The sequence below is a fragment of the Astyanax mexicanus genome, chromosome 13 (genome assembly GCF_023375975.1).
Source record: "Astyanax mexicanus isolate ESR-SI-001 chromosome 13, AstMex3_surface, whole genome shotgun sequence".
In the NCBI taxonomy this organism is placed as follows: domain Eukaryota; kingdom Metazoa; phylum Chordata; class Actinopteri; order Characiformes; family Acestrorhamphidae; genus Astyanax; species Astyanax mexicanus.
The window spans coordinates 48,195,508-48,218,081 of NC_064420.1; the positions used below are offsets into that span (position 1 = coordinate 48,195,508).

General features: G+C 39.3%; 1 protein-coding gene across 1 annotated transcript in view; it reads left to right on the top strand.

The window, feature by feature from the left end:
* Window positions 1-1,527: 1,527 nt before the first annotated feature.
* opn7b (opsin 7, group member b) overlaps window positions 1,528-22,574 on the top strand; it is a 36,282-nt gene continuing 15,235 nt past the window's right edge. The window contains exons 1-3 of the mRNA XM_007239428.3: window positions 1,528-1,612; window positions 3,194-3,356; window positions 13,211-13,338. Of these exons, the coding sequence (XP_007239490.3) occupies window positions 1,528-1,612; window positions 3,194-3,356; window positions 13,211-13,338 (376 nt within the window). The remainder of the gene's footprint in view (window positions 1,613-3,193; window positions 3,357-13,210; window positions 13,339-22,574) is intronic.

Genomic DNA, 22,574 nt, shown 5'->3' on the forward strand with positions numbered 1-22,574 from the left:
CTTCACAAAACGCCTTGTTTGCCACTTATTGTCCTTTGTACACATAGTGAAGTCCAAGACGTTACTGAAGACGCAGCTTAGCTGGTACAGTATCTTTTAAGGTCCCCCGGGAAAATTCCGTTGTGTTGTGGTTCTATTTGCAGCGCGTTTTTCTATTTGCAGCGCGTTTTTCTATTTGCAGCGCGTTTTTCTATTTGCAGCGCGTTTTTCTATTTGCAGCGCGTTTTTCTTTTTGCAGCGCGTTTTTCTTTTTGCAGCGCGTTTTTCTATTTGCAGCGCGTTTTTCTTTTTGCTGCGCCTGTGTTGTAATTTTGATGGATGTGTTTTGTGCTTTTGCAGTGCTTTTCAATTTGCACTGCGTTGGGCTTTCTCGGCCACCGTAGTGGTCACTTCTGAAAATTTGATCTTCAATTTAATCATTTTTAGTCATATATTTATTAAATACAGGTAATAGACTATCAAAAAGTTTGATTTGTCAAGCTCAGGTATCAAAGCAGTTTTTTTTTTATTAGATTATGCAATATATTTGGTAACTTACAGTAACAGGGTTGCGAGTAACAGGGTTGCAAATCTAGGCTGTAAAATTTAGCTATGTATACAAGATCAAGGACCAGCATGGTTATATAAGAATATAAAGTAAATTTTGACTCTACTCATAATTAGTCTTACAATATGAGTAACAGGGTTGAGTTCACTGAGTGACACACACAACTTGACAAAAACATATTTGGAAAAAAAAACTTGAAAATTGTTAGAGCACTTACTCTTGGTCTTGCCATGTGGGCAGAAAATGTCCTTGTGATGTCACTTCCTTTGTGCCAGTAGACAAATATTTTTAACTCTTTCTCTGCAGGTAAAATTCCTTATGGTAACAGGGTTGAGCGCATGTTGTGGGACACAACTTAACAGCATAAAAACTGTAACATGCAAAACAATGTAGACAAAGAAGTTGTTTTCATAAGTAAAGGAGATGCAGATCAACAATATACAAGAGGAAGTCATTTATTTAGAGATTATTTTAATTGTTAAATTTGCCAAAGGAGTTGGTCACCCAATGAGTGGGACAAGAGAAAACGGCCATTTCTTGAGGTGGAGCTATTGCAGTCAGATAATAAGTGTGTTCTGATGTTTTACACTGATATGAATATTCAGAATAAGACCTTACAGTTCAGACTATCAAATAAAATCCACATTTTTTAAGAGCTGTACAAATTAGCCAATTAAATCCTGGCGATTAGGTTGTGTCACCTCCTCCAGAACCTCTCCAGCTCCAGCATGGCTTCTTTTTTCTTCCTCTGTGATGTGTGTGAACTATCCTCTCTTCTTTCTTTCTTTCTTTCTTTCTTCTTCCCGACAGAGCAAAGAGACCTGGAGGCGAAACACTTCTTAATGATTAATGTTAGCTTAGAGAGATACAGTAGCATAGCGCTGTTTAATTACACTACTCTAACCTCTCTCTCTCTCTTTCTCTCTTTTTCTCTATCTTTCTCTACTTATCTATCTCTACTTATCTATCTCTCCATGCAGATGGGAAATGCCTCTGAAGTCACCTTTGTGTCCACGCTAGACAAAGAGTATGACTTTCTGCTTGGGACTACCTACACCATCTTTGGTAAATTGATTCACGTTATTATACAGTATATTGTAGACTCTATGATCGGGAGATCGCTGGTTCGAATCCCGGTTATGCTGCTTGCCATCAGCTGCCGGAGCCCTGAGAAAGCACAATTGGTCTTGCTCTATCTGGGTGGGTAGAGTAGTAGATGAAGCTCTTTTTTTCTCATCACTCCTAGGGTGATGTGGATCTGCACAAGACTGCGTCTGTGAGCTGCTGTATCAGAAGCGAGTCGCTGCTCTTTCCCACGAGCGTTAGCGCTGTGCTACTACTCAGCAATGCTACATCAGCAGCAGTTCAAAAAGAAGTGGAGTCTGACTTCACATGTGACGTCCGATTAGGTTTTAGAAGAGACACAGATTAAGTGCAATTCTAATAAATAGAGAAGATACGTTAAAGTTTTTATTTTTAAATCTTAATTTGGTCTCGTCTTGTTCTCAGTTTTTTCTGATCTCAGTCTTGACTTGAACCCCACTATTGAAAAGTCTTGGTTTGACTCGGCTCTAACAGATACTGGAACAGTGGCAAGAGGAAGGAACCATGAGAGAAACCAAGACTCCATCCTCGTCTGGTCGCCACAAACAAATAACAAAACCCTTTGTTCCAAAGGTTTAAAGTATCGTTATTGTGGTCCTGCAACCAGTGGCGCTACATTTATGAATGCACACTCTGGTGCACTATTCCAACAGAACAATGCTCGTCCACACACTGCTGTTATCTCAAGTGGATGTACTATAAACACTCCACCCCAAAATCAACTTTGGGATGCTAAGAATCACACACAGCTTTCTCTATTGCCCATATCAGCATTATAACCTGACACTTCCTTCTGGAAATGCACGGTCACAGTTTGCCTAGCCCTTGTAGAAAAGAACGTCCAATAGAACAGGCCAACAAAAAAAAAACTTGAACCTGTCATTACACCATTCCTAATGCCAGATGTGAGCTATAGAGGGGTTTACAAAAAAAAAAACTGAGACACTTTATCACACTCTATCAATTTTCACTTTCATGTTACTGATAACCATGCATACTCATCATGCTGCTATATCAATTTGCACTTCGGACTTCATGTTGCTGCTACTTTCCTGCTTCTTTATATTAGCCTGTGTATTTATCGTATCTATTTTATTATTGTGTTTTTATTCTATTTTATTTTACCTTTATATTTATATGGATCGTGAGATCACAATTTCGTTTCACCTCATGAAACACATAATGCTAATAACAATAAAGTCTCATTGAATCCTTAAATCCATATATAAACCCCTAGAGCAGTGGAACTGTGTTCTCTGGAATGAAGAAGCACCATCCAATACTTTTGGATGGGATGAGTTAGGGGGTTGGGAGTGAGGTGATGCAACACTCAACACTCTGACCTCACTATTTTCAGCTCTTGCTGTTAAATACAAAAAAATCTAGTAGCCCATTAAGTCTACTGTTCATAAAATCTTCTATGGACAGTAGAAACAAGATAGTTACTCCATCAAAAGCAGGATACATTCCTTTTAATACCCCTGATTTGGCTGATTTACTGTATCTGGACTCTCTCTCTCTTTCTCTCTCTCTCTTTCTCAGGCGTGTTCTCTCTGATGGGGAACACCATCCTGCTGCTGGTGGCGTATCGTAAGAAGTCGTCTCTGAAGCCGGCGGAGTTCTTCATTGTAAATCTGTCCATCAGTGACCTGGGCATGACCATCTCGCTCTTCCCTTTCGCCATTCCTTCTGCTTTCGCTCACAGGTGAGTTTTTTCTTCCTGCTTCCATTTATTGAACCCATGAAATTCCTTTTTTCTATCTTCAATATTGTAACCTCACAGATAACATGAAGAATTGGCCTGAGCTTGGCTGAACAATGAAAGTGAAACACCTGGTTTTAGAGCACAATAATTTATCGTAAGTGACGGACAGTTCTGGTGGAAACAGGAGAGTTGAGGTGCACATTGAATTCTGCCGTGATTTGATCAGCCGTGGTTTTATGTTTTTTTGGATACAATCTGAGTTAGCACTTGAACATCCCTTTCAGACAGCTTCCTCTTACAGCGTCCACAGTTAATCCTGTTGGATGTGGTTGGTCCTTCTTGGTGGTATGCTGACATTACCCTGGATACCGTGGCTCTTGATGCATCACAAAGACTTGCTGTCTTGGTCACAGATGCTCCAGCAAGACGTGCACCAACAATTTGTCCTCTTTTGAACTCTGGTATGTCACCCATAATGTTGTGTGCATTGCAATATTTAGAGCAGAACTGTGCTCTTACCCTGCTAATTGAACCTTCACACTCTTACAGTTCTTACTGGTGCAATAATGTGCAGTTAATGAAGATTGGACACCAGGCTGTAGTAAAGGCCAGGACTTATTACCCCTGCTGTAAGGGTTAAAACACAACAAACACAAGGTGATCCTGAGGACAGCAGCTGTAGCTCTACAGACTATTCACACTGACATCACCATCACACCCTTCAGCTTACATCACCACAGCACACACACACACACACACTGTGCACTGCCAGTTGGCTGAAGGGTGTGTGTTTTAATAGCCACTTCTACTATTGGTCCCTCGGTTATACTATACCAGAGAGAGAGAGAGAGATTTACTGTATTAGTGAAACCCCAGTTTAAATCAAATGATACTGTATTGGAATGTATGAAAACATGACAACTACATTCTTAAAACGTTAATAAAATCTAATGTCTTATTCTAAAACATTCGACATTTTAATAAAATACTGACCAATTCTAACAATCCTAAATATTTGAAATTCCAAGACGAAATGAAATCGGTCGTGTTATTAATTTCAATTCACTTCAGTTTAACTTAAAGCTCCACTAGGTAGGATTGAGATTTTGTGCTCATGGGCTCCCCCTACAGTTGTAGAGTGTAATAAATGTTTCAGGCAGATTAGTTTCTCTTTCTCGTTTTCTGGCTTTCACAGACATAATGGGTCTCTTTCCAGCTTCTGCCAGAGTGTCTGTATGTTAGTTTGTAAAGAATGAACCAGTAGTCCTTGTAGAACTGTTAGAACTAAAGGTCGGAAAGCAGGTCGCAGTTCTCGCGAGCGTTGGTCGCGGCCGCCTCGGAAAACTTACAGAGTCTGGTTTGAGCTCAGAGGAGCTCCGGCACAGACACGAGAGCACCGCTATTCCTCCTATTACACCTCAATGCAGCGCTGCAGTGAGTTTCAAGCTGTAATTTTACTTCTTTAAAAAGATCAAAAATCAAGGAAATCCTACCTAGTGCTGCTTTAAGTCAGTTCATTTTGAGCTGATTTAATTAATGTTTTATCTTATTTGTTTAAACTCAGGTTGATGTAGTTCAATTTATATCAGTTCATTTCAGGTCCCAAATTCCATTACATCTATTTGAAATTCCAAGACATATAATGTAATATTTTTCAAAAAATAAATTAAAAACACAAAATTTTCTAATAACAAAATCACAAATTCAACAAAAAATACTTACAATTTATATGAATTTGTGTTTAGATTTATGTTGCTTAAAAAAAACACAACCTGCCACTCAACTGGCGTAGGTTTTAGCACTTCTTAGTGCGGTTCAGCTCAAAAACACACAACCTGTCACGCCCTGCTCTGTTTCCCTGTGTTTTCTGCGTTTCCCTGTGTGTTTCCACAGTTATTTTCCGTCACGTGTCTGTAATTTGTAGCTCCGCCCCTCGTTACCTGTCTCCCCAGGTGTTCATTGTTTCCTGTTAGTATAAATAGTACCCTTTTGTCTATGTTTATTCGTCATTTTTTTTTATCTAGTTTGTTTCCTTGTTTATTTTTTGTATATATTTACGTTTGTTTCCTTGTATATTTTCCTTAGTTCTGTTTAGTTTATTATCTGTTAAGTTTAGCTCCTTGTTGTTCTCCTAGTTTGTTTTATTAGCTTTCCTGTCGGTTTATGTTAATATTATCTCTGCTTAGTTTTGGTTTGTTTCTTGTTTATTTGTTTATTTACATATTAAAGTCTGTCTTACCCGTTTTTACGCCCGCCTCCCGTCTGCTCCATCGTTACACAGCCATTTATACCCAGCACGCATCCACACACCGGTGAGAGGCGGCAGCCAATCACGCACAGCGTTCTCTTAACCGGAAACGACCGTCCACCTGGAGGACTGCATTGGGCACTACAGCATTTACCCAGAACAGAGTGCTAATGAATACCATAAACACAAACTTACATACACACACAAATCAATTTAGAGTATTCCAATTTTACTAGTTTTTATTATTATTATTATTATTATTATTATGATCTCCATGTATTCGGATCATCAAGTTCACATGGAAAGATTGCTATAGCGATGTAGCGATCATACTAAAAAATAATCGTAATCAGTACCAGCCCCCAAAAACACAGAATGTTGATTAAAAACCATAACCTGCCACTTGACCTGCCACTCAAGCTGCCACTCAACTGGCATTGTTTTTAGCACTTTTCGGTTGTGTTTACAGTCTAAGTTCCACAGTGCAGTTCTGCTCAGAGTCCAAAGTCTTTTAAATGTGTTTGATACTAAAAAGTAAAATAAGCTTCATCTTAAGAAAAAGTCCTGAACATTATAGAAGCTCTGCATGAAGATGCATCACCAAGTTCACCTAAAAAAAAGATTACTATAGTGATGTAGCGATCATACTGAAAAACAATCGTAATCAGTACCAGCCCCCAATAAACATAACCTGCCACTCGACCTGCCACTCAGGCTGCCACTCAACCGGCATTGTTTTTAGCACTTTTCGGTTGTGTTTACAGTCTAAGTTCCACAGTGCAGTTCTGCTCAGAGTCCAAAGTCTTTTAAATGTGTTTGATACTAAAAAGTAAAATAAGCTTCATCTTAAGAAAAAGTCCTGAACATTATAGAACAGGGGTGTCAAACTCATTTTGGCCGAGGGCCACATTGGCATATTGGCTGTCCTCCGAGGGCCAGATGTAACTTATAAATATAAGAAAATGTAAGCAAATGTAATATATGTAAATGAATGTAATTACTCCTTAATGTTAAATAACTCTCAATATATTATTTATTCAATCAAATATTACAGTTGCATGGAAAAAATGTTTGCTTGTTGCTCTATTAACATAAATCCTGTTATGAAATCCAAAAACTCCATCAATCAAGAACCAAACTATACAAGTGAATAGAAATGACATAAAATACAAGTTATATTAACTTTGATCAAAACGTTTGATACTGAAAAGAGGCTTAATAAATATAAAATCAAAAATTGTGAGCTGTGACAGATTTAGCATTTCCTCATCCAACCACTAGTGGGAGCTGCAGCAGCACAAGCCCACAGTCTTTACTGAGTCAGAGCTACAGCCCAGCCACGGGCTACAGGACTCAGCTGAGCCAGTCTGGAGCGTTTTAAAAAATTTTAAGTTCTTCTGTGTATGAAATAAAATAACCCCACTAACCGGATAATACAGCTCTCTACAGTTCATCTTTCAGCCCGAGCAGCTAACAGCAGCAGTTTAGAGCAGCCATCCCGGAGTCACTGCTCGGATTACATTATAAACAGGTCAGTTAGCGCGCTGCTAACCTCAGGATGTTTATAACTACGGAGTTTAGAACACACCACGGCTGCAAGGTTAGACTGTTGAAGGCTACTGGAGACTATTAAAGGCTATTGGAGGTTATTGAAAGGGTTATTGGGGGCAGAAATCAGTAAAGGCTTGTTAGATAAGTGATTCACCTCCTCGTCCTTTGCTGCGGTGAAACTGCGACTAGCGATGTCACAGTGATGTTTATTAACGTCATTAAAACAGATTTTTATCAGCTATTGTCTTATAAATATTTACACATAATTTATATCTCTTCTAAAAAGCGTTTATTTTGGTCAGTAACACAAAATGCATACCGGTCTTTCGCCTTGAAGCACAGCCGTCCGTCTGCATCAACTTTTCTTTTTCTGGATATTATGGGATAAACATTTGTATGTCTCAATTCCACCCGCGAAGTTACACCTTCCCTCCGGCAGGGTTTCCACATCAATGACTACACTGCCGTGTAGTGGCAGTAAGCCGTAACTTTGCGGGTAATACAATCGACAAGCATTGTGGGAAATGTATTTTTTGGTCAAAGAACGCTTCTGACCTATTTATTATAGACACTAAGATTTTACAAGCTCTCGCGGGCCACATAAAAAGACGTGGCGGGCCACATTTGGCCCGCGGGCCTTGTGTTTGACACATGTGTTATAGAAGCTCTGCATGAAGATGCATCACCAAGTTCACCTAAAAAAAAGATTACTATAGTGATGTAGCGATCATACTGAAAAACAATCGTAATCAGTACCAGCCCCCAAAAACACAGAATGTTGATTAAAAACCATAACCTGCCACTCGACCTGCCACTCAACTGGCATTGTTCTTAGCACTTTTCGGTTGTGTTTTCAGTCTGAGTTCCACAATGCGGTTCTGCTCAGAGTCCAAAGTGTTTTTATGTGGTTGAAACTAAAAAGTAAATATATATTTCATCTTAAGAAAAAGTCCTGAACATTATAGAAGCTCTACAGGAAGATGCATCACCAAGTTCACCTAAAATTAATGTTGTAATATATCGATTATAATAAATAACAATCGTAATCAATACCAGCCCCCAAAAACACAGAATGTTGATTAAAAACCATAACCTGCCACTTGACCTGCCACTCAAGCTGCCACTCAACTGGCATTGTTTTTAGCACTTTTCGGTTGTGTTTACAGTCTAAGTTCCACAGTGCAGTTCTGCTCAGAGTCCAAAGTCTTTTAAATGTGTTTGATACTAAAAAGTAAAATAAGCTTCATCTTAAGAAAAAGTCCTGAACATTATATAAGCTCTGCATGAAGATGCATCACCAAGTTCACCTAAAAAAAAGATTACTATAGTGATGTAGCGATCATACTGAAAAACAATCGTAATCAGTACCAGCCCCCAAAAACACAGAATGTTGATTAAAAACCATAACCTGCCACTCGACCTGCCACTCAACTGGCATTGTTCTTAGCACTTTTCGGTTGTGTTTTCAGTCTGAGTTCCACAATGCGGTTCTGCTCAGAGTCCAAAGTGTTTTTATGTGGTTGAAACTAAAAAGTAAATATATATTTCATCTTAAGAAAAAGTCCTGAACATTATAGAAGCTCTGAATGAAGATGCTTTACCAAGTTTACCTAAAAAAAAGATTACTATAGCGATGTAGCGATCATACTGAAAAACAATCATAATCAGTACCAGCCCCCAAAAAAACTGAATTTTGATTAAAAACCATAACCTGCCACTCGAGCCGCCACTCGACCTGCCACTCAACTGGCATTGTTCTTAGCACTTTTCGGTTGTGTTTTCAGTCTGAGTTCCACAGTGCGGTTCTGCTCAGAGTCCAAAGTGTTTTTAATGTGGTTAAAACTAAAAAGTAAATATATATTTCATCTTGACAGTCCCGAACATTATAGAAGCTCTACAGGAAGATGCATCACCAAGTTCACCTAAAATTAATGTTGTAATATATCGATTATAATAAATAACAATCGTAATCAATACCAGCCCCCATAAAACACAGAATGTTGATTAAAAACCATAACCTGCCACTTGACCTGCCACTCAACTGGCATTGTTCTTAGCACTTTTCGGTTGTGTTTTCAGTCTGAGTACCACAGTGCAGTTCTGCTCAGAGTCCAAAGTGTTTTAAATGTGTTTGATACTAAAAAGTAAATATATATTTCATCTTAAGAAACAGTCCCGAACATTATAGAAGCTCTGCATGAAGATGCATCACCAAGTTTACCTGAAAAAAGATTACTATAGCGATGTAGCGATCATACTGAAAAACAATCGTAATCAGTACCAGCCCCCAAAAAACATAACCTGCCACTCGACCTGCCACTCAGGCTGCCACTCAACCGGCATTGTTCTTAGCACTTTTCGGTTGTGTTTTCAGTCTGAGTTCCACAGTGCAGTTCTGCTCAGAGTCCAAAGTGTTTTTAATGTGGTTAATACTAAAATGTAAATATATATTTAATCTTGAGAGACAGTCCTGAACATTATAGAAGCCCTGCATGAAGATGCATCACCAAGTTCACCTGAAAAGATTAATGTAGTAATATACCGATTATAATGAAAAACAATCGTAATCAATACCAGCCCTCAAAAAGCAGAATGTTGATTAAAAAACATAACCCGTCCCTCGACCTGCCACTCAAGCTGCCACTCAACTGGCATTGTTCTTAGCACTAAAAAGTTCACCTAAAAAGATTAATGTAGTAATATATCGATTAGAATGAAAAACAATCGTAATCAATACCATCCCCGATAAAACACAGAATGTTGATTAAAAAACATAACCCATCACTCGACCTGCCACTCGACCTGCCACTCAACTGGCATTGTTTTGTTTGCAAGCCTATCTCTGTCTGAAAATGAAGGGAGAACAGCAAGTGGCTCTTGCTGTGTGAACGGCCCTTATAAGCTGTAATTGGTATGGTTGTTTTATTTTTTATTTTTTGCAACACACACACACACACACACACGAACACACACACACACACACACACACACACACACACACACACACACACACATTATCAGAGTGAGAGAAACCCTGTAAAGCAGGACCGCTGTGCTTTAGGCCTATACAAATTTAATCTGGCCTGTTACTCATCCTGCTATTGTTCTGTATCTGTTTCTATTGCTGTCACCCTGTTTACCCCAGTATACTAATGCTAATCACACTGGCAGAGAGAGAGAGAGAGAGAGAGAGAGAGAGCATGCTTCCAAACCCTTTGTTCTTTTTCTTCTGAAGAGAAGGTGACCTGGTTTTGAAACACTGGCTACAGCAAATCACTCAGAACACACACACACACACACTGAGAACACACACACACACACACTCTCAGAACACACACACACACACGCACTTACATTTAGCCTTGGTGTTACTATTGGCGTTAAAAAAATATGTCTTCCTATCACAATACCCTTCTCTGTGGCTATGAGAAAAAGAGAGAGTGAGAGAATTATGCCAGGTTCACACTTTTTTCCCCATAAGATTTTAGGCCAGTTTTTCAGTCGCTGACAGTTTTTCATTAAAAGCCGACAAAAACTCAGCTTGGAGGGAAATCGGGGATCTCTCGGGGCTCGCTCATTCGCGTAGTGTGAACTACTTAAGGCCGACGAGTCGTAGACGCCCGGCAAACATTCAACATGTTCAATATCTGACTCAGTCTGCGACTAGGAGTCAGGAGCAGCGGCTACATACAGCCAATGGGATCACAGAAAGAGAGAGAAAACCACGGGTCCAAAACACACCAGAGCTGTTTAAGGAGAGTCTGCCCACTCTGCTTCACCCTCCCCTGTTCATGTTGGACTCACTTTAAGTGCGTATTCTCCTCTAAAGAGATTCTCCGGCATGTTATCGCTAGTTTTCTTGAGTTTTTAGTACTGGTGTGTTCTCGTGAGTTCTTGTGATAAGAAATCGTGTAATTTGTGACCCCATGTCGCTAAACGGTTGTGTAGTGTGAACAGCTCACTGACTGATGACTTAAAAAGTCGTGTAGTGTGAACCTAGCGTAGAGGAATACGGGAGAGAGAGTATTTGAGTAGTTGTAAGGTGTGTTGAGTAGAGTAATAGAATGTATAGTGATTTCTCGGTGTGTTTAGTGAGGGGAGAGGGATGGGCAGAGTGTGTTTACAAAGCTCTGAATGTGGAGAGTCCCGCTGAGTGACAGAATAGAGAGAATAAATAACTCAGGAGGAGTTTAGCTGAATTCCACTGCATCTCTCTCTCTCTCTCTCTCTCTCTTTCTCTCTCTCTCTCTCTCTCTCCCAGACAACAGTTTCTATAAACACTGCTACAATTCTGTATCTCATCACAAACAGAACTGTCAGCACTTCAGTTCAATTCAAGCTGATTCTATTTAAGTTTGTTGGAATCACTTTATTTAGATGGAACATTATAGATGCTTTATAGATGCTCAACTTACTTTCAACTGGATGTCTATTAGATAAAACTGAACTAAATAGAACAGCAGAACGTTAAAGATGCTGTAGAACCTAACCCTGCAGTTTAACCTCAACCTCAATTTGAATCAACCATAAAACCTAATTTTAACCCAAACCTTGTGTCAGGAGGCAGCAGTACGAGTATTTATTGAAATGAACACAAATAAACAAACAAACAAACAAACAAACAAAAAAAAACCAGAAGAAACAGGGAAACGCTGAGTGCATAGAGAAAATGATAACAAAGGAACCACAAAACCTGACTGACTGTACAAGAACTGACACTGGGACACAGAGACTAGTATTTATACACATGGACGAAACAGTAAACAGGAAACATCAGGGACAGGTAACGAGGGGGCGGAGCTAAAAATGAATCACGTGAGGAACACAGGACTGGGGCCGGGACACAGAGGTACACAGGCCAAGTGCAGGGGAAGGTACATAAAAAAAAAAACAGGGCCAGGACAGAACACCGTGTCCTAAACTTTAATTTTAACCCTAAATCTAAGCCTAAACTATTACACCTGAAGTTAGGAGTAGGGCTACCATTCAAAAAAGAATAATTTACTTTCACTATAGACTTCAGATGCATTTCATGTACATGCGGTTGATTATTAGTTGAGCATCTACAAAGCATCTATAATGGACCATACAAATATAGTGCAGTTCAAGATAATATCTTGAATATATAAGGCGTTAAAAAACTTACTATACAAGGTAAAGATATATCTGTAAATGAAGCAGTGCAATAGATCATTCAAAACAAGTCAGTTGAATTAGACTTAATTCAAGTCAGTTCAATTTAAATAAATTTAGTTCAGTTCAACAAATTTCAATTCAGTTTAGTTCAAGTTGGTTCAGTTCAAGTAAATGTAAGTATGTTTGGTTGAATTCTAATCATTTAATTGGTTTGAATTTAAGTTGATTAAATTCAGTTCAGTACAAATGGGTTATATTTGATTTAATTCAGTCCAATTCAGTTCAGGTTTAAGCAGAAACATTGATTTCCGGGTTCAGAATCAGGGCAGTATGATGGTTTGGTTTATACACGTTCATCTCTCAGTGTTGGGGTCTCGGGTTCAAGTTCCGGGTGCTCCAGTGGGCTAAAGCTCTGCCACTATGATCGGGAGATTGCTGGTTCAAATCCCGTTTATGCAGCTTGCCATCAGCTGCCGGAGCCCTGAGAGAGCACAGTTGGCCTCGCTCTCTCTGGGTGGGTACAGTACAGTACAGTAGATGGCGCTCTTTCTTTTCCCTAATCACTCCTAGGGTGATGTGGATCAGCACAAGGCTGCGTCTGTGAGCTGATGTATCAGAACCGAGTCGCTGAGCTTTCCTCCAAATGTTAGCGCTGTGATGCTACTCGATAATGCTACAGCAACAGCAGCAGTTCTTCACCCTTCATGTGTTGTGGCAGTTAATTGGGTGGGACAATGGGAAAGAATTGAAATGAATAAATTAAAAAATCAATTTAAGTTCCAATTAGAGGAATGACAGTGAAAAGTGAAAATATTTCGTAATATTTCGTATGTTTTGTAAAATTTACACATTTTCTTATCAGGAAAAAATAAATTATTTGATAAATTAATTCTCTCTCTCTCTCTCTCTCTCTCTGCAGGTGGCTGTTCACAGAGACAGTGTGTTTATGCTATGCGTTCTGTGGGGTTCTGTTTGGTCTGTGCAGTCTGAGTAACCTCACCGTCCTCTCATCCGTCTGCTGGTTCAAAGTCTGCTGTCCCAACTACGGTATTTATACACGAATGTGTGTGTGTGTGTGTGTGTGTAAAGTACAGTCCTTTTTTTTCTTCCTTTTTTTATTAAACAAGATGATTTGATTCACATGAATTATACTGAATTTCAATGAAATACGGTATTTTTATATATTTTGCAGTTGCACATTAATGAGTAAATTTGCATTCTGGGTGTCACCCGCACTTTTACTCTCCATCCATGAGCAGATATTCCCTCCAGGCTTCCTTCACTTGTGTGTTTGGTTTTAGTATTTAAGGAGCTGCAGCTGCCTGGTCTCAGTGTTGAAGGCTGTAAGAGCAAGTTACCCGGTCAGATAATTAGGTTGATCTGGCTTCAAGCATTAAAGTGTAACTAAACCCCCTGATTTTAGCCGACTCCACCCTCAGCTCAAATTTGAAAAAGGCTTAAAAAAAAAATCGGAGTTACAGTTCTGATATCCCAAGAATATTATAGCTGAACTGAAACAGTTTAGTGAATGTTAACATGCTGTCTTTTAATAAAACCATGCAGTTTTTGTGTGGTATTAGTTTAAGCAGACTATGTTTGTCTATTGTTGTGACTTAGACAAAGATAAGAAAAAATTTAATGACTAATTCATGCAGAAATCCAAGTATAATCCCAAAGGGTTCACATACTGTTTCTTGAAACTGTATTAGCATCTTTAATAGTAAGGTGCCAGATGAAACAATACTGATATAATACGTTTTAAACACTATTATTAATAAAATGATGTATTTGAATGCAGTAAAAGCGGATGCAGGATATTTCTGTATCTGCTGGTCTGAGGTGAAGCCTGGAGGAGGATGAGCGTCTCGGCTGAGACAGATAGACAGATGATTATCGCTTTAGCTCCTCAGTACACACCTCCAGCACACACCGGGGACCAGCGATAGCAGCTAAACACCCACCACACACACACACACACACACACACACACACACACTGACACTGACAGGAGGTGCTGACTCCAAGGAGTGCCAGACTGTGACTGGAGGTTCATCCAGATACAGTTATATATATATATATATATGAATAACTTTTAAACATAAATTAACATCTGAACAATTGAGCTAAATGTGAGCCAGAACTATCTGGTTAAAAAGACATTTAAGAAACATTAGAGCAATTAGAGCAGCTTGAAAACACGTCTGTGTGATTTCTTATCAAACTGTTTTCAACCACTTCAAAATCACTCTGAACTTCATCCACATTTTTCAGCTGTACTCTCTGATGATCTTATCCTTTGCAACAGTGGGAACTCCTGCTGTTCCTTTTCTGGGGAGGTCCTGATGAGAGCCAGTTTCATCATAACGTTTTTGATAATCTTTGAGACTGCACTTACTCTACGAAAGAGAGAGAGAGAGAGAGAGTACGCATGACAGAGGGAGAGAGAGAGAGCGCATGAGAGAGAGAGAGAGAGAGAGAACACATGACAGAGAGAGAGAGCGCATAAGAGAGAGAGAGAGAGCGAGAGAGCGCATAAGAGAAAGAGAGAGAGCGAATGCAAGAGAGGGCGTGAGAGAGACAGAGAGAGAGCGTGTGAGAAAGAAATAGAGAGAGAGAGAGAGAGAGAGAGCGCACATGCGATAGATAGAGACGGCATGTGAAAGAGAGAGCGTGCGCACGAGAGAAAGACAGATTGCGTATAAGAGAGAGAGAGCAGGTGCGAGAGAGAGGGTGTGAGAGAGAGAGACGGCATGTGAGACAGAGAATGCGCGCGCGCGAGAGGGAGAAAGAGAGAGAGAGCGCATGTGCATGCGAGAGAGAAAGAGAGAGCGCGTGTGAGAGAGAGAGGGTGCAACAGAACTGATCTGGTTAAAAAGTCATTTATGAAACATTAAAGCAATTAGAGCAGCTTGGAATCACACTTGTGTGATTTCTTATCACGTTGTTTTCAACCACTTCAAAATCACTCTGATGAATTTATCCTGTGCAACAGTGGGAACTCCTGCTCTTCCTTTCCTGGGGAAGTCCTGATGAGAGCCAGTTTCTTCATAACGTTTTTGATAGTCTGTGAGACTGCACTTACTTTTTAAAGTTCTTAAAGTTCTCCTTTTTGGATTGACTGACCTTAAATTCTTAAAATAATGTTTTTCTTTACTTAGTTGAGTATTTTTTTTTGCCATAATATGGATCAGAACAGGGGTCGGCAAAAGGCAGCCAGCAAGCATGAAACATCTGGCCCGTGAGGTTGTTTGAACTATAATGAACGATAATGAAAAAAATAAATAAATGAATAAATGTTTCTCTGGAGAGCTTTTGTTTATATTCCTCCCCTGTCTCTCTCTCTGTCGCGCTCGGTGTGACTATAGTTTCCACCCGTTCTTGTTTTTCCACCCGTTCTCTGGCTCCATATCTCCTTATAAGGGCGTTTTTTTTCCTGGCCGTGTCCCAATTCACTAGCCGGGGCAGCGGTAGCGTATTAGACTATGACCCTGATGGCACTTCTTCTTGGGTTTACCTGCTTTGAGATCAACTGTTCTGCAATTGGGTTCAACAACCCACTGGGCTGGAGAGCTACTAGCCTTTAGCTCAAATATTCACTGTGCTATTCACTGTATACCTGTAACTCTACCTCTTCACTACTTTACTTTAACTGATGCTCTCAAACTCTTTATTAAGAGGCAAGAAATTCAAGTAATTAACTCTTGATGAGTTCAGCACAGCTGTTAACTGAAAGCCTGAATTCCAGGTGACTCTACCTCATAAAGCTGACTGAGAAAATCCAGCAGAGTTGTGAAAAACTGTCTAATATATGCAAGAATGTAATTAATAAAACATATTCTGGTTTGTGTAACACTTTTCTTCATAGTTCGGATGACTTTACTAATATTCTACAATGCAGAACATTTCAAAATAATGAAAAAACACTAAATTTCAAGTCCAAACTCTTGACTGGTACTGTATGTGAAGGGTTCTTCACTCTGAAATAGTTTTCCACAGTGTAGAACTTCCTCGGCTGCAGTCTGGGATTTGGGACGCAGCCGAAAATCTCAGCCAGTACAAACAGCCAGTTAAATAATAGAGCAGCAGGTTTGCAGCTCAGGTCTCAGATGTAAAAGAGTTACTTCAGCTCCATTCTTTATAAATGAGCCCCTGTCTGTTCCTCATAACACACAGAGCGAGAGTGTGAGCGTGAGAGTCAGGAGTCCACAGAAAAAGCACCAGCGAGAGCGGCAATTAGCATAAATACATACTGTTTTCCTTAATAAGCAAATTATTGACTCTCTCTCTCGTTCCAGGCGATCACATTAGCGCTCAGTGCAGCACCGCTGTGCCGGCTCTGTTTCTTTTGACCAGCCCATAATTATTTATGCTCATTAGCATATCAAACATTATCGGTTGAAAGGATTTCTGAACTTCCTCTCTTTCCACTTCTCCATCTAGATCTCTTTTTTAATTGGTCCTCATAACAGAAAGCACTGTGTTTTATTAACATTATAACTGTGATGTTAATTAGTTATTTTTAATGCAGAGCACTCAAGGTGTTCCAGACTTTCAGTGAAGGTTAATAATTGTTGAGGTAAAATCATAGTGTTTTTACTTCATTTCTATTCCATAGAATAGTTTTTGCTAAATCTCTTATTGGGGAGGTTGGATGTTGAATGATTATGGCCTACGTCACATCTTTAAAAGGTAGATTAAACTAAAGAGAGAGATAGAAAGAGAGAGAGAGAGCGTGCATGAGTGAAAAAGAGAGAGAGAGAGAGAGGGCACGTGCAAGGAAGAGAGTGAGAGAGCGGGTACAGAGAGAGAGAGCGTGCATGAGAGAGAAAGAGAGAGAGCGAGTGCAAGAGTCAGAGAGAGAGAAAGAGAGAGCGAGTGTAAGAGAGAGGGTGGGTGAGAGAAAGAGAGCGAGAAAGAGAAAAAGAGAGGGTGCATGCGCACAATAGAGCGAGAGAAGGGGTGCGCGAGAGACAGATAGAGAGGGTGCATGCGTGTGAGAGAGAGAAAGAGAGAGAGAGAGAGAGGGCGCGAGAGAGAGAAAAATAGAGAGAGAGAGAGAGAGCGCGTGTGAGAGAAAGCGCGAGAAAGAAAGAGAGATGGCATGTGAGAGAGAACGCGAGAGAGAGAGAAAGAGAGAGAGAGAGAGAGAGAGAGAGAGAGGGGAAAAGAAAGGGTACGTGCGCACAATAAAGATAGAGATGGTGCATGTGTGTGAGAGAGAGAGAGAGAGAAAGAGGGCAGGTGTGAGAGAGAGGGCGCGAGAGAGAGAGAAAAATAGAGAGAGAAAGAGAGCATGTGACAGAAAGCACGAGAAAGAAAGAGAGAATGCGAGAGGGTGAAAGAGAGAGAGACCGCCCATGTGCATGCAAAATCTGGCTAAAATTATTTAAATCAATAATAGAACCCATTGCATTGTATGGTAGTGAGGTTTGGGGACCCCTCACTCAAAATGATTTTTTAAACTGGGACAAACACCCAGTTGAAACTCTGCACACAGAGTTCTGCAGGAATCTCCTCAGTGTGCAGAGGAAGACCCCGAACACGGCCTGCAGAGCAGAATTAGGACAGTACCCTCTAATAATTAACATTCAAAAAAGAGCCATAAACTTCTGGAAGCACATTAAATCTAGTGACCCCCACTCACTCCACTATAAAGCACTGACCTGCCAAGAGCTGAACATCCAGAGGAGTCCCCTAACCCAGCTGATCCTGAATCTCACTGACCTAACACACACCACCCAGCCCCACTACACACTCGCCCAAAACATTAAACCCAACCAAATTATTACCCAACAAAAACAGAAATACATCACACACTGGACTGAGACAGTAAAACAGCAGCACAGACTGCAGTGCTATTCGGCTCTGAACCGAGAATACACTCTGGCAGATTACCTGACAGAAATTAAAGATAGAAAACTGAGAAAGATGTTGAGCATGTACAGACTCAGTGAGCACAGCCTGGCCGTGGAGACCGGCCGGCGCAGGCAGAACTGGACACCCAGAGAGGCCAGACTGTGCTCTCACTGTGAGCTGGCAGTGGTGGAGACAGAGCTGCACTTCCTCACAGAGTGTCCAAAATACCACTCCATCAGGAGTTTATATTATAGGAAATTTAGCAGCGTCGCCCCCGAGTTCCTACACTGCACTAATACACACAAACTGCCCTACATACTGGGAGAGAGCAGAGAGCTGATCACACTCGCTGCCCAATACATTACAGCCTGTCACAACCTGAGAGACAACCAGTGAGACCGTCCACCAATCACTAATATCTGTACTTATATCTGTAATATGTTATATTGATATTAATATATTAATGTTACCTCTTTTACTTCTATTAATCTAACTTTAACATGCTTTATTACTACTTTTACTTATTTTCTTTATTAATAACTCAACCTTTTTAATATTACTGTTTTTTTTTCTTTCTTTCTTTCTCTCTAATCTGTAGATTTATTTAGGTATTTTATTTTTGTTATTATTAGTATTTTTTTTTTTTATAACGTCTGTTTACTTGTATTATTAATTGCTTTGGCAATAGTGTATGTAATTACATTCATGCTAATAAAGCACCTCTGAACTGAACTGAACTGAGAGAGGGAGAGAGCAGGAGAAAGAGAGAGGGAGAGCGCACCTTCTCTCTTTCTTTCTCTCTCTCTGTCTCTCTCGCGCACTCGCCCTCTCTCTCTACTGTGATGATGCTAAGAGCTTACTAGGTAATAATCATTGTGTTGGTAAGTGGTTGCTTTAGGATTCTAAGTGGTTTCAATGAAATTTGCTAGGTGGTTGCTATGGCTTTGATAAGCAAGTGGTTGCCTTGGTGTTCCTGAGTGATTGCTACAATATGGGAGCCTATGTTGATGGTTGGCTTTCTTACATTTAAATGGTGATTTGTTACATTAAAATACAATAAAACAGACAAACATTTTATGTTTTTTTTTTTTTACTTTTCCACATGATCATATTACATTTTTGGATTCTCTTTTTGTTATTTATAATATTTTATCTTTTTACATCTGTGAGCATCTTCTTTGCCTCATCAGTGTTACGATATAACTGTTACGAAACTCAAAGACAGAATCACATAACTCACGCAACACTGCATTTAAAAGCTTCTATTCATTCACAGTCTTAAAGCTGGCACTACTTATTAAATCAGTTTTATAAGTTTATTGGATCCCACCACTTAGATTTAAGCAGGCTGAGGAAGACAGGAAGAGGCAGGGATGTTCCTCCTACATCACACACCGTTTTGGCAGTAATTGTGTGATCAAATGTACATAATTTACTAATTAGGCTCAGTCTTTTTCTGTAATGCATGAATATAACTCCCTGTGTTCTTCAAAAAATAACTGAGAAAAGTAAAAAACTATCAGCTTAAACTGTTTTTTGTATTGTGTGCATTTTACCAGAGCAATAATATATTTCCCAAAAGAATTAACATTTAATTGGAATTAGTTTTTTAACAAATTAAAAGTTTGAGCTGCGAAGTAGTCAACTCAAAGTCAAGACCAAAACTGTGGCAATCAAGTCCAAGACTTTGTAGTAGTTGAGTTTAAGTCAAAACCAAGACTTTGTAGTAGGATTTGAGTCAAGACCAAGACTTTGTAGAAGTTGAGTTTGAGTCAAGACCAAGACTCTGTAGTACCCAGGTTTGAGTCAAGATTCTGCAGTTACAGTATCAAGTTTACATCAAGAATTGAGGCTGAGCTGATGTCGATTCAAATCAAGCTGATGACATTGATGTAGTCACACTTTGTAGTAGTAGTAGTAGTTTTAAGTCAAAACCAAGACTTTGTAGCAGTTGAGTTTAAGTAAAAAACAAGACTTTGTAGTAGTTGAGTTTGGGTTAAAACCAAGACTTTGTAGTAGTTGAATTTAAGTAAAAAACAAGACTTTGTAGTAGTTGAGTTTGGGTTAAAACCAAGACTTTGTAGTAGTTGAGTTTGGGTCAAAACCAAGACTTTGTAGCAGTTGAATTTAAGTAAAAAACAAGACTTTGTAGTAGTTGAGTTTGGGTTAAAACCAAGACTTTGTAGTAGTTGAATTTAAGTAAAAAACAAGACTTTGTAGTAGTTGAGTTTGGGTTAAAACCAAGACTTTGTAGTAGTTGAGTTTGGGTCAAAACCAAGACTTTGTAGCAGTTGAGTTTCAAGACCAAGATCAAGACTTTGTAGTAAGGTTTAAGTCAAGACCAAGTCATTGCAGTAAAGTTTGATTCAAGTAGTCGAGTCTGAGTCAGATGTCAACCAGATGTTGATGGTTGACTGTATTACATTCAAATGGTGATTTGTTACATTTAACAAGATATAACAGACAAACTAACTTTTACACATGACTGTATTACTTTTTGGGATTTTTGGATTGGTTGCTTTGGTATTCCAGGTGGTCTCAATGAAGTTGCTAAGTAGTTACCATGGTTTACTACCCAAATTGCCATGATATCCAAAGTGGTGTTATGCTGTTATTGTGGTGTTGTTAGGTGGTTGATGTGGTATCACTATTTAACCCAAATGTAACCCATGTAGTAGTTTGTAGTAGTTAAGTTTAAGTCAAAACCAATACTTTGTAGTGGTTGAGTTTGAGTCAAGACCAAGACTTTGTAGTAAGGTTTGAGTCAAGACCAAGACTTTGTTGCAGTTCGGTTTGAGCTAAAACAAGACTTTGTTGCAGTTGAGTTTAAGCCAAAACCAATACTTTGTAGTAAGGTTTGAGTCAAGACCGAGACTTTGTAGTAGTTGAGTCTGAGTCAAAACCAAGGCCCTGTAGCAGTTGAGTCTGAGTCAAAACCAAGACCCTGCAGTAGTTGAGTTTGAGTCAGGACTGAGACTTTAAAGTAGTCAAGTCCAACTAAACAGAAAAAAAACTTTTTTAGTAATTAAGAGTAAGATAGTAGACCAGACAAGGTTTTGTAGTAAGGTTTGAGTCAAAACCAAGACTTTGTAGGAGCTGAGTTTGAGTCAAGACCAAGACTCTGTGGTACCCAGATTTGACTCAAGATCCTGCACCTACAGTATTAAGTATCAAGAATTGAGTCAAGACCAAGACCTTGTAGTAAGGTTTGATTCAAGATCAAAACTTTGTAGTAAAGTCTAAATCAAGAGCAAAGCTTTGTAGTAAACTCTGAATCATTTTAGTAGTTGAGTTCAAACCATTCCTGGATTACCAAAACTTTAAAATAATTAAGTCTGAGTCAGCATAGGGTTTTAATTTTAAATTTGATTCCAGAGCAAGAAGTAAAATTTGAGTTAATACAATACAATACAATACAATACAGGTGAGATTAAGAAACTGTACAATATGTACAAAACAAACCAACCAAACCAACCAATCTCAGTCTTGACTATGTTCTATGTGTGCATGGGTAAGATTTTATATGGAAAAGCAATATATGTTATCTTTAAATTGAGATATTGAGTGTTTCTCCCATAGGAGGGCTACACTTAGTCTATTAGTATTTTATAAGATAAACAAGCACACTGCAAATCCATTCATTCTCCCAGAACCGCAGTGACATGTTATCTTATGGTAGCAGCCCGGGGCTCAGCAGCGAATCAAAACACTGCAAACTGTCCAGCTTTATTTCACTCGAATAATTAATGGACATAGACATAGTGTAAAGAAGTTAACCCTTACAGGTTTAACCCTTACAGTAATTCAGTTCAAAATGTGAAACTAATATATTATATAGATGCATTAAACACAGAGTGATCTATTTTAAGTGTTTATTTATTTTATTGTTGATGACTATGGCTTACAGTCAATAAAAAAAAACCAAAATCAGTGTCTCAGAAAATTAGAATATATATAACTAAGACCAATTGGTACTTTTGGTACGCAGTGTGGGCAGTGTGCCAAGTCCTGCTGAAAAATGAAATCCGCACCTCCATAAAAGTTATCAGTAGCAGAGGGAAGCTGTAAGATATGAAGTGCTGTAAGATTTTGTGGGAAAACAAAACTGCCCTGACTTTAGACTTGATAATAAAACACAGTGGATCAACACCAGCAGATGACAGACATGTCTCTCTAAACCATCACTGATTGGTGGAAACTTCACACTAGACCTCGAGCAGTTTGGACTGTGTGTCTCTCCACTCTTCCTCCAGACTCTGATCCCTTCATTTACTTTAAATGAAATGTAAAATTTACTGATGATCAGTGGTGGTTTGGAGATGTAGATTTCATTTTTCAGCAGGACTTGGCACACCGCCCACACTGCGTACCAAAAGTACCAATTGGTCTTATTATATAATATTCTAATTTTCTGAGTCTTTTTGGGG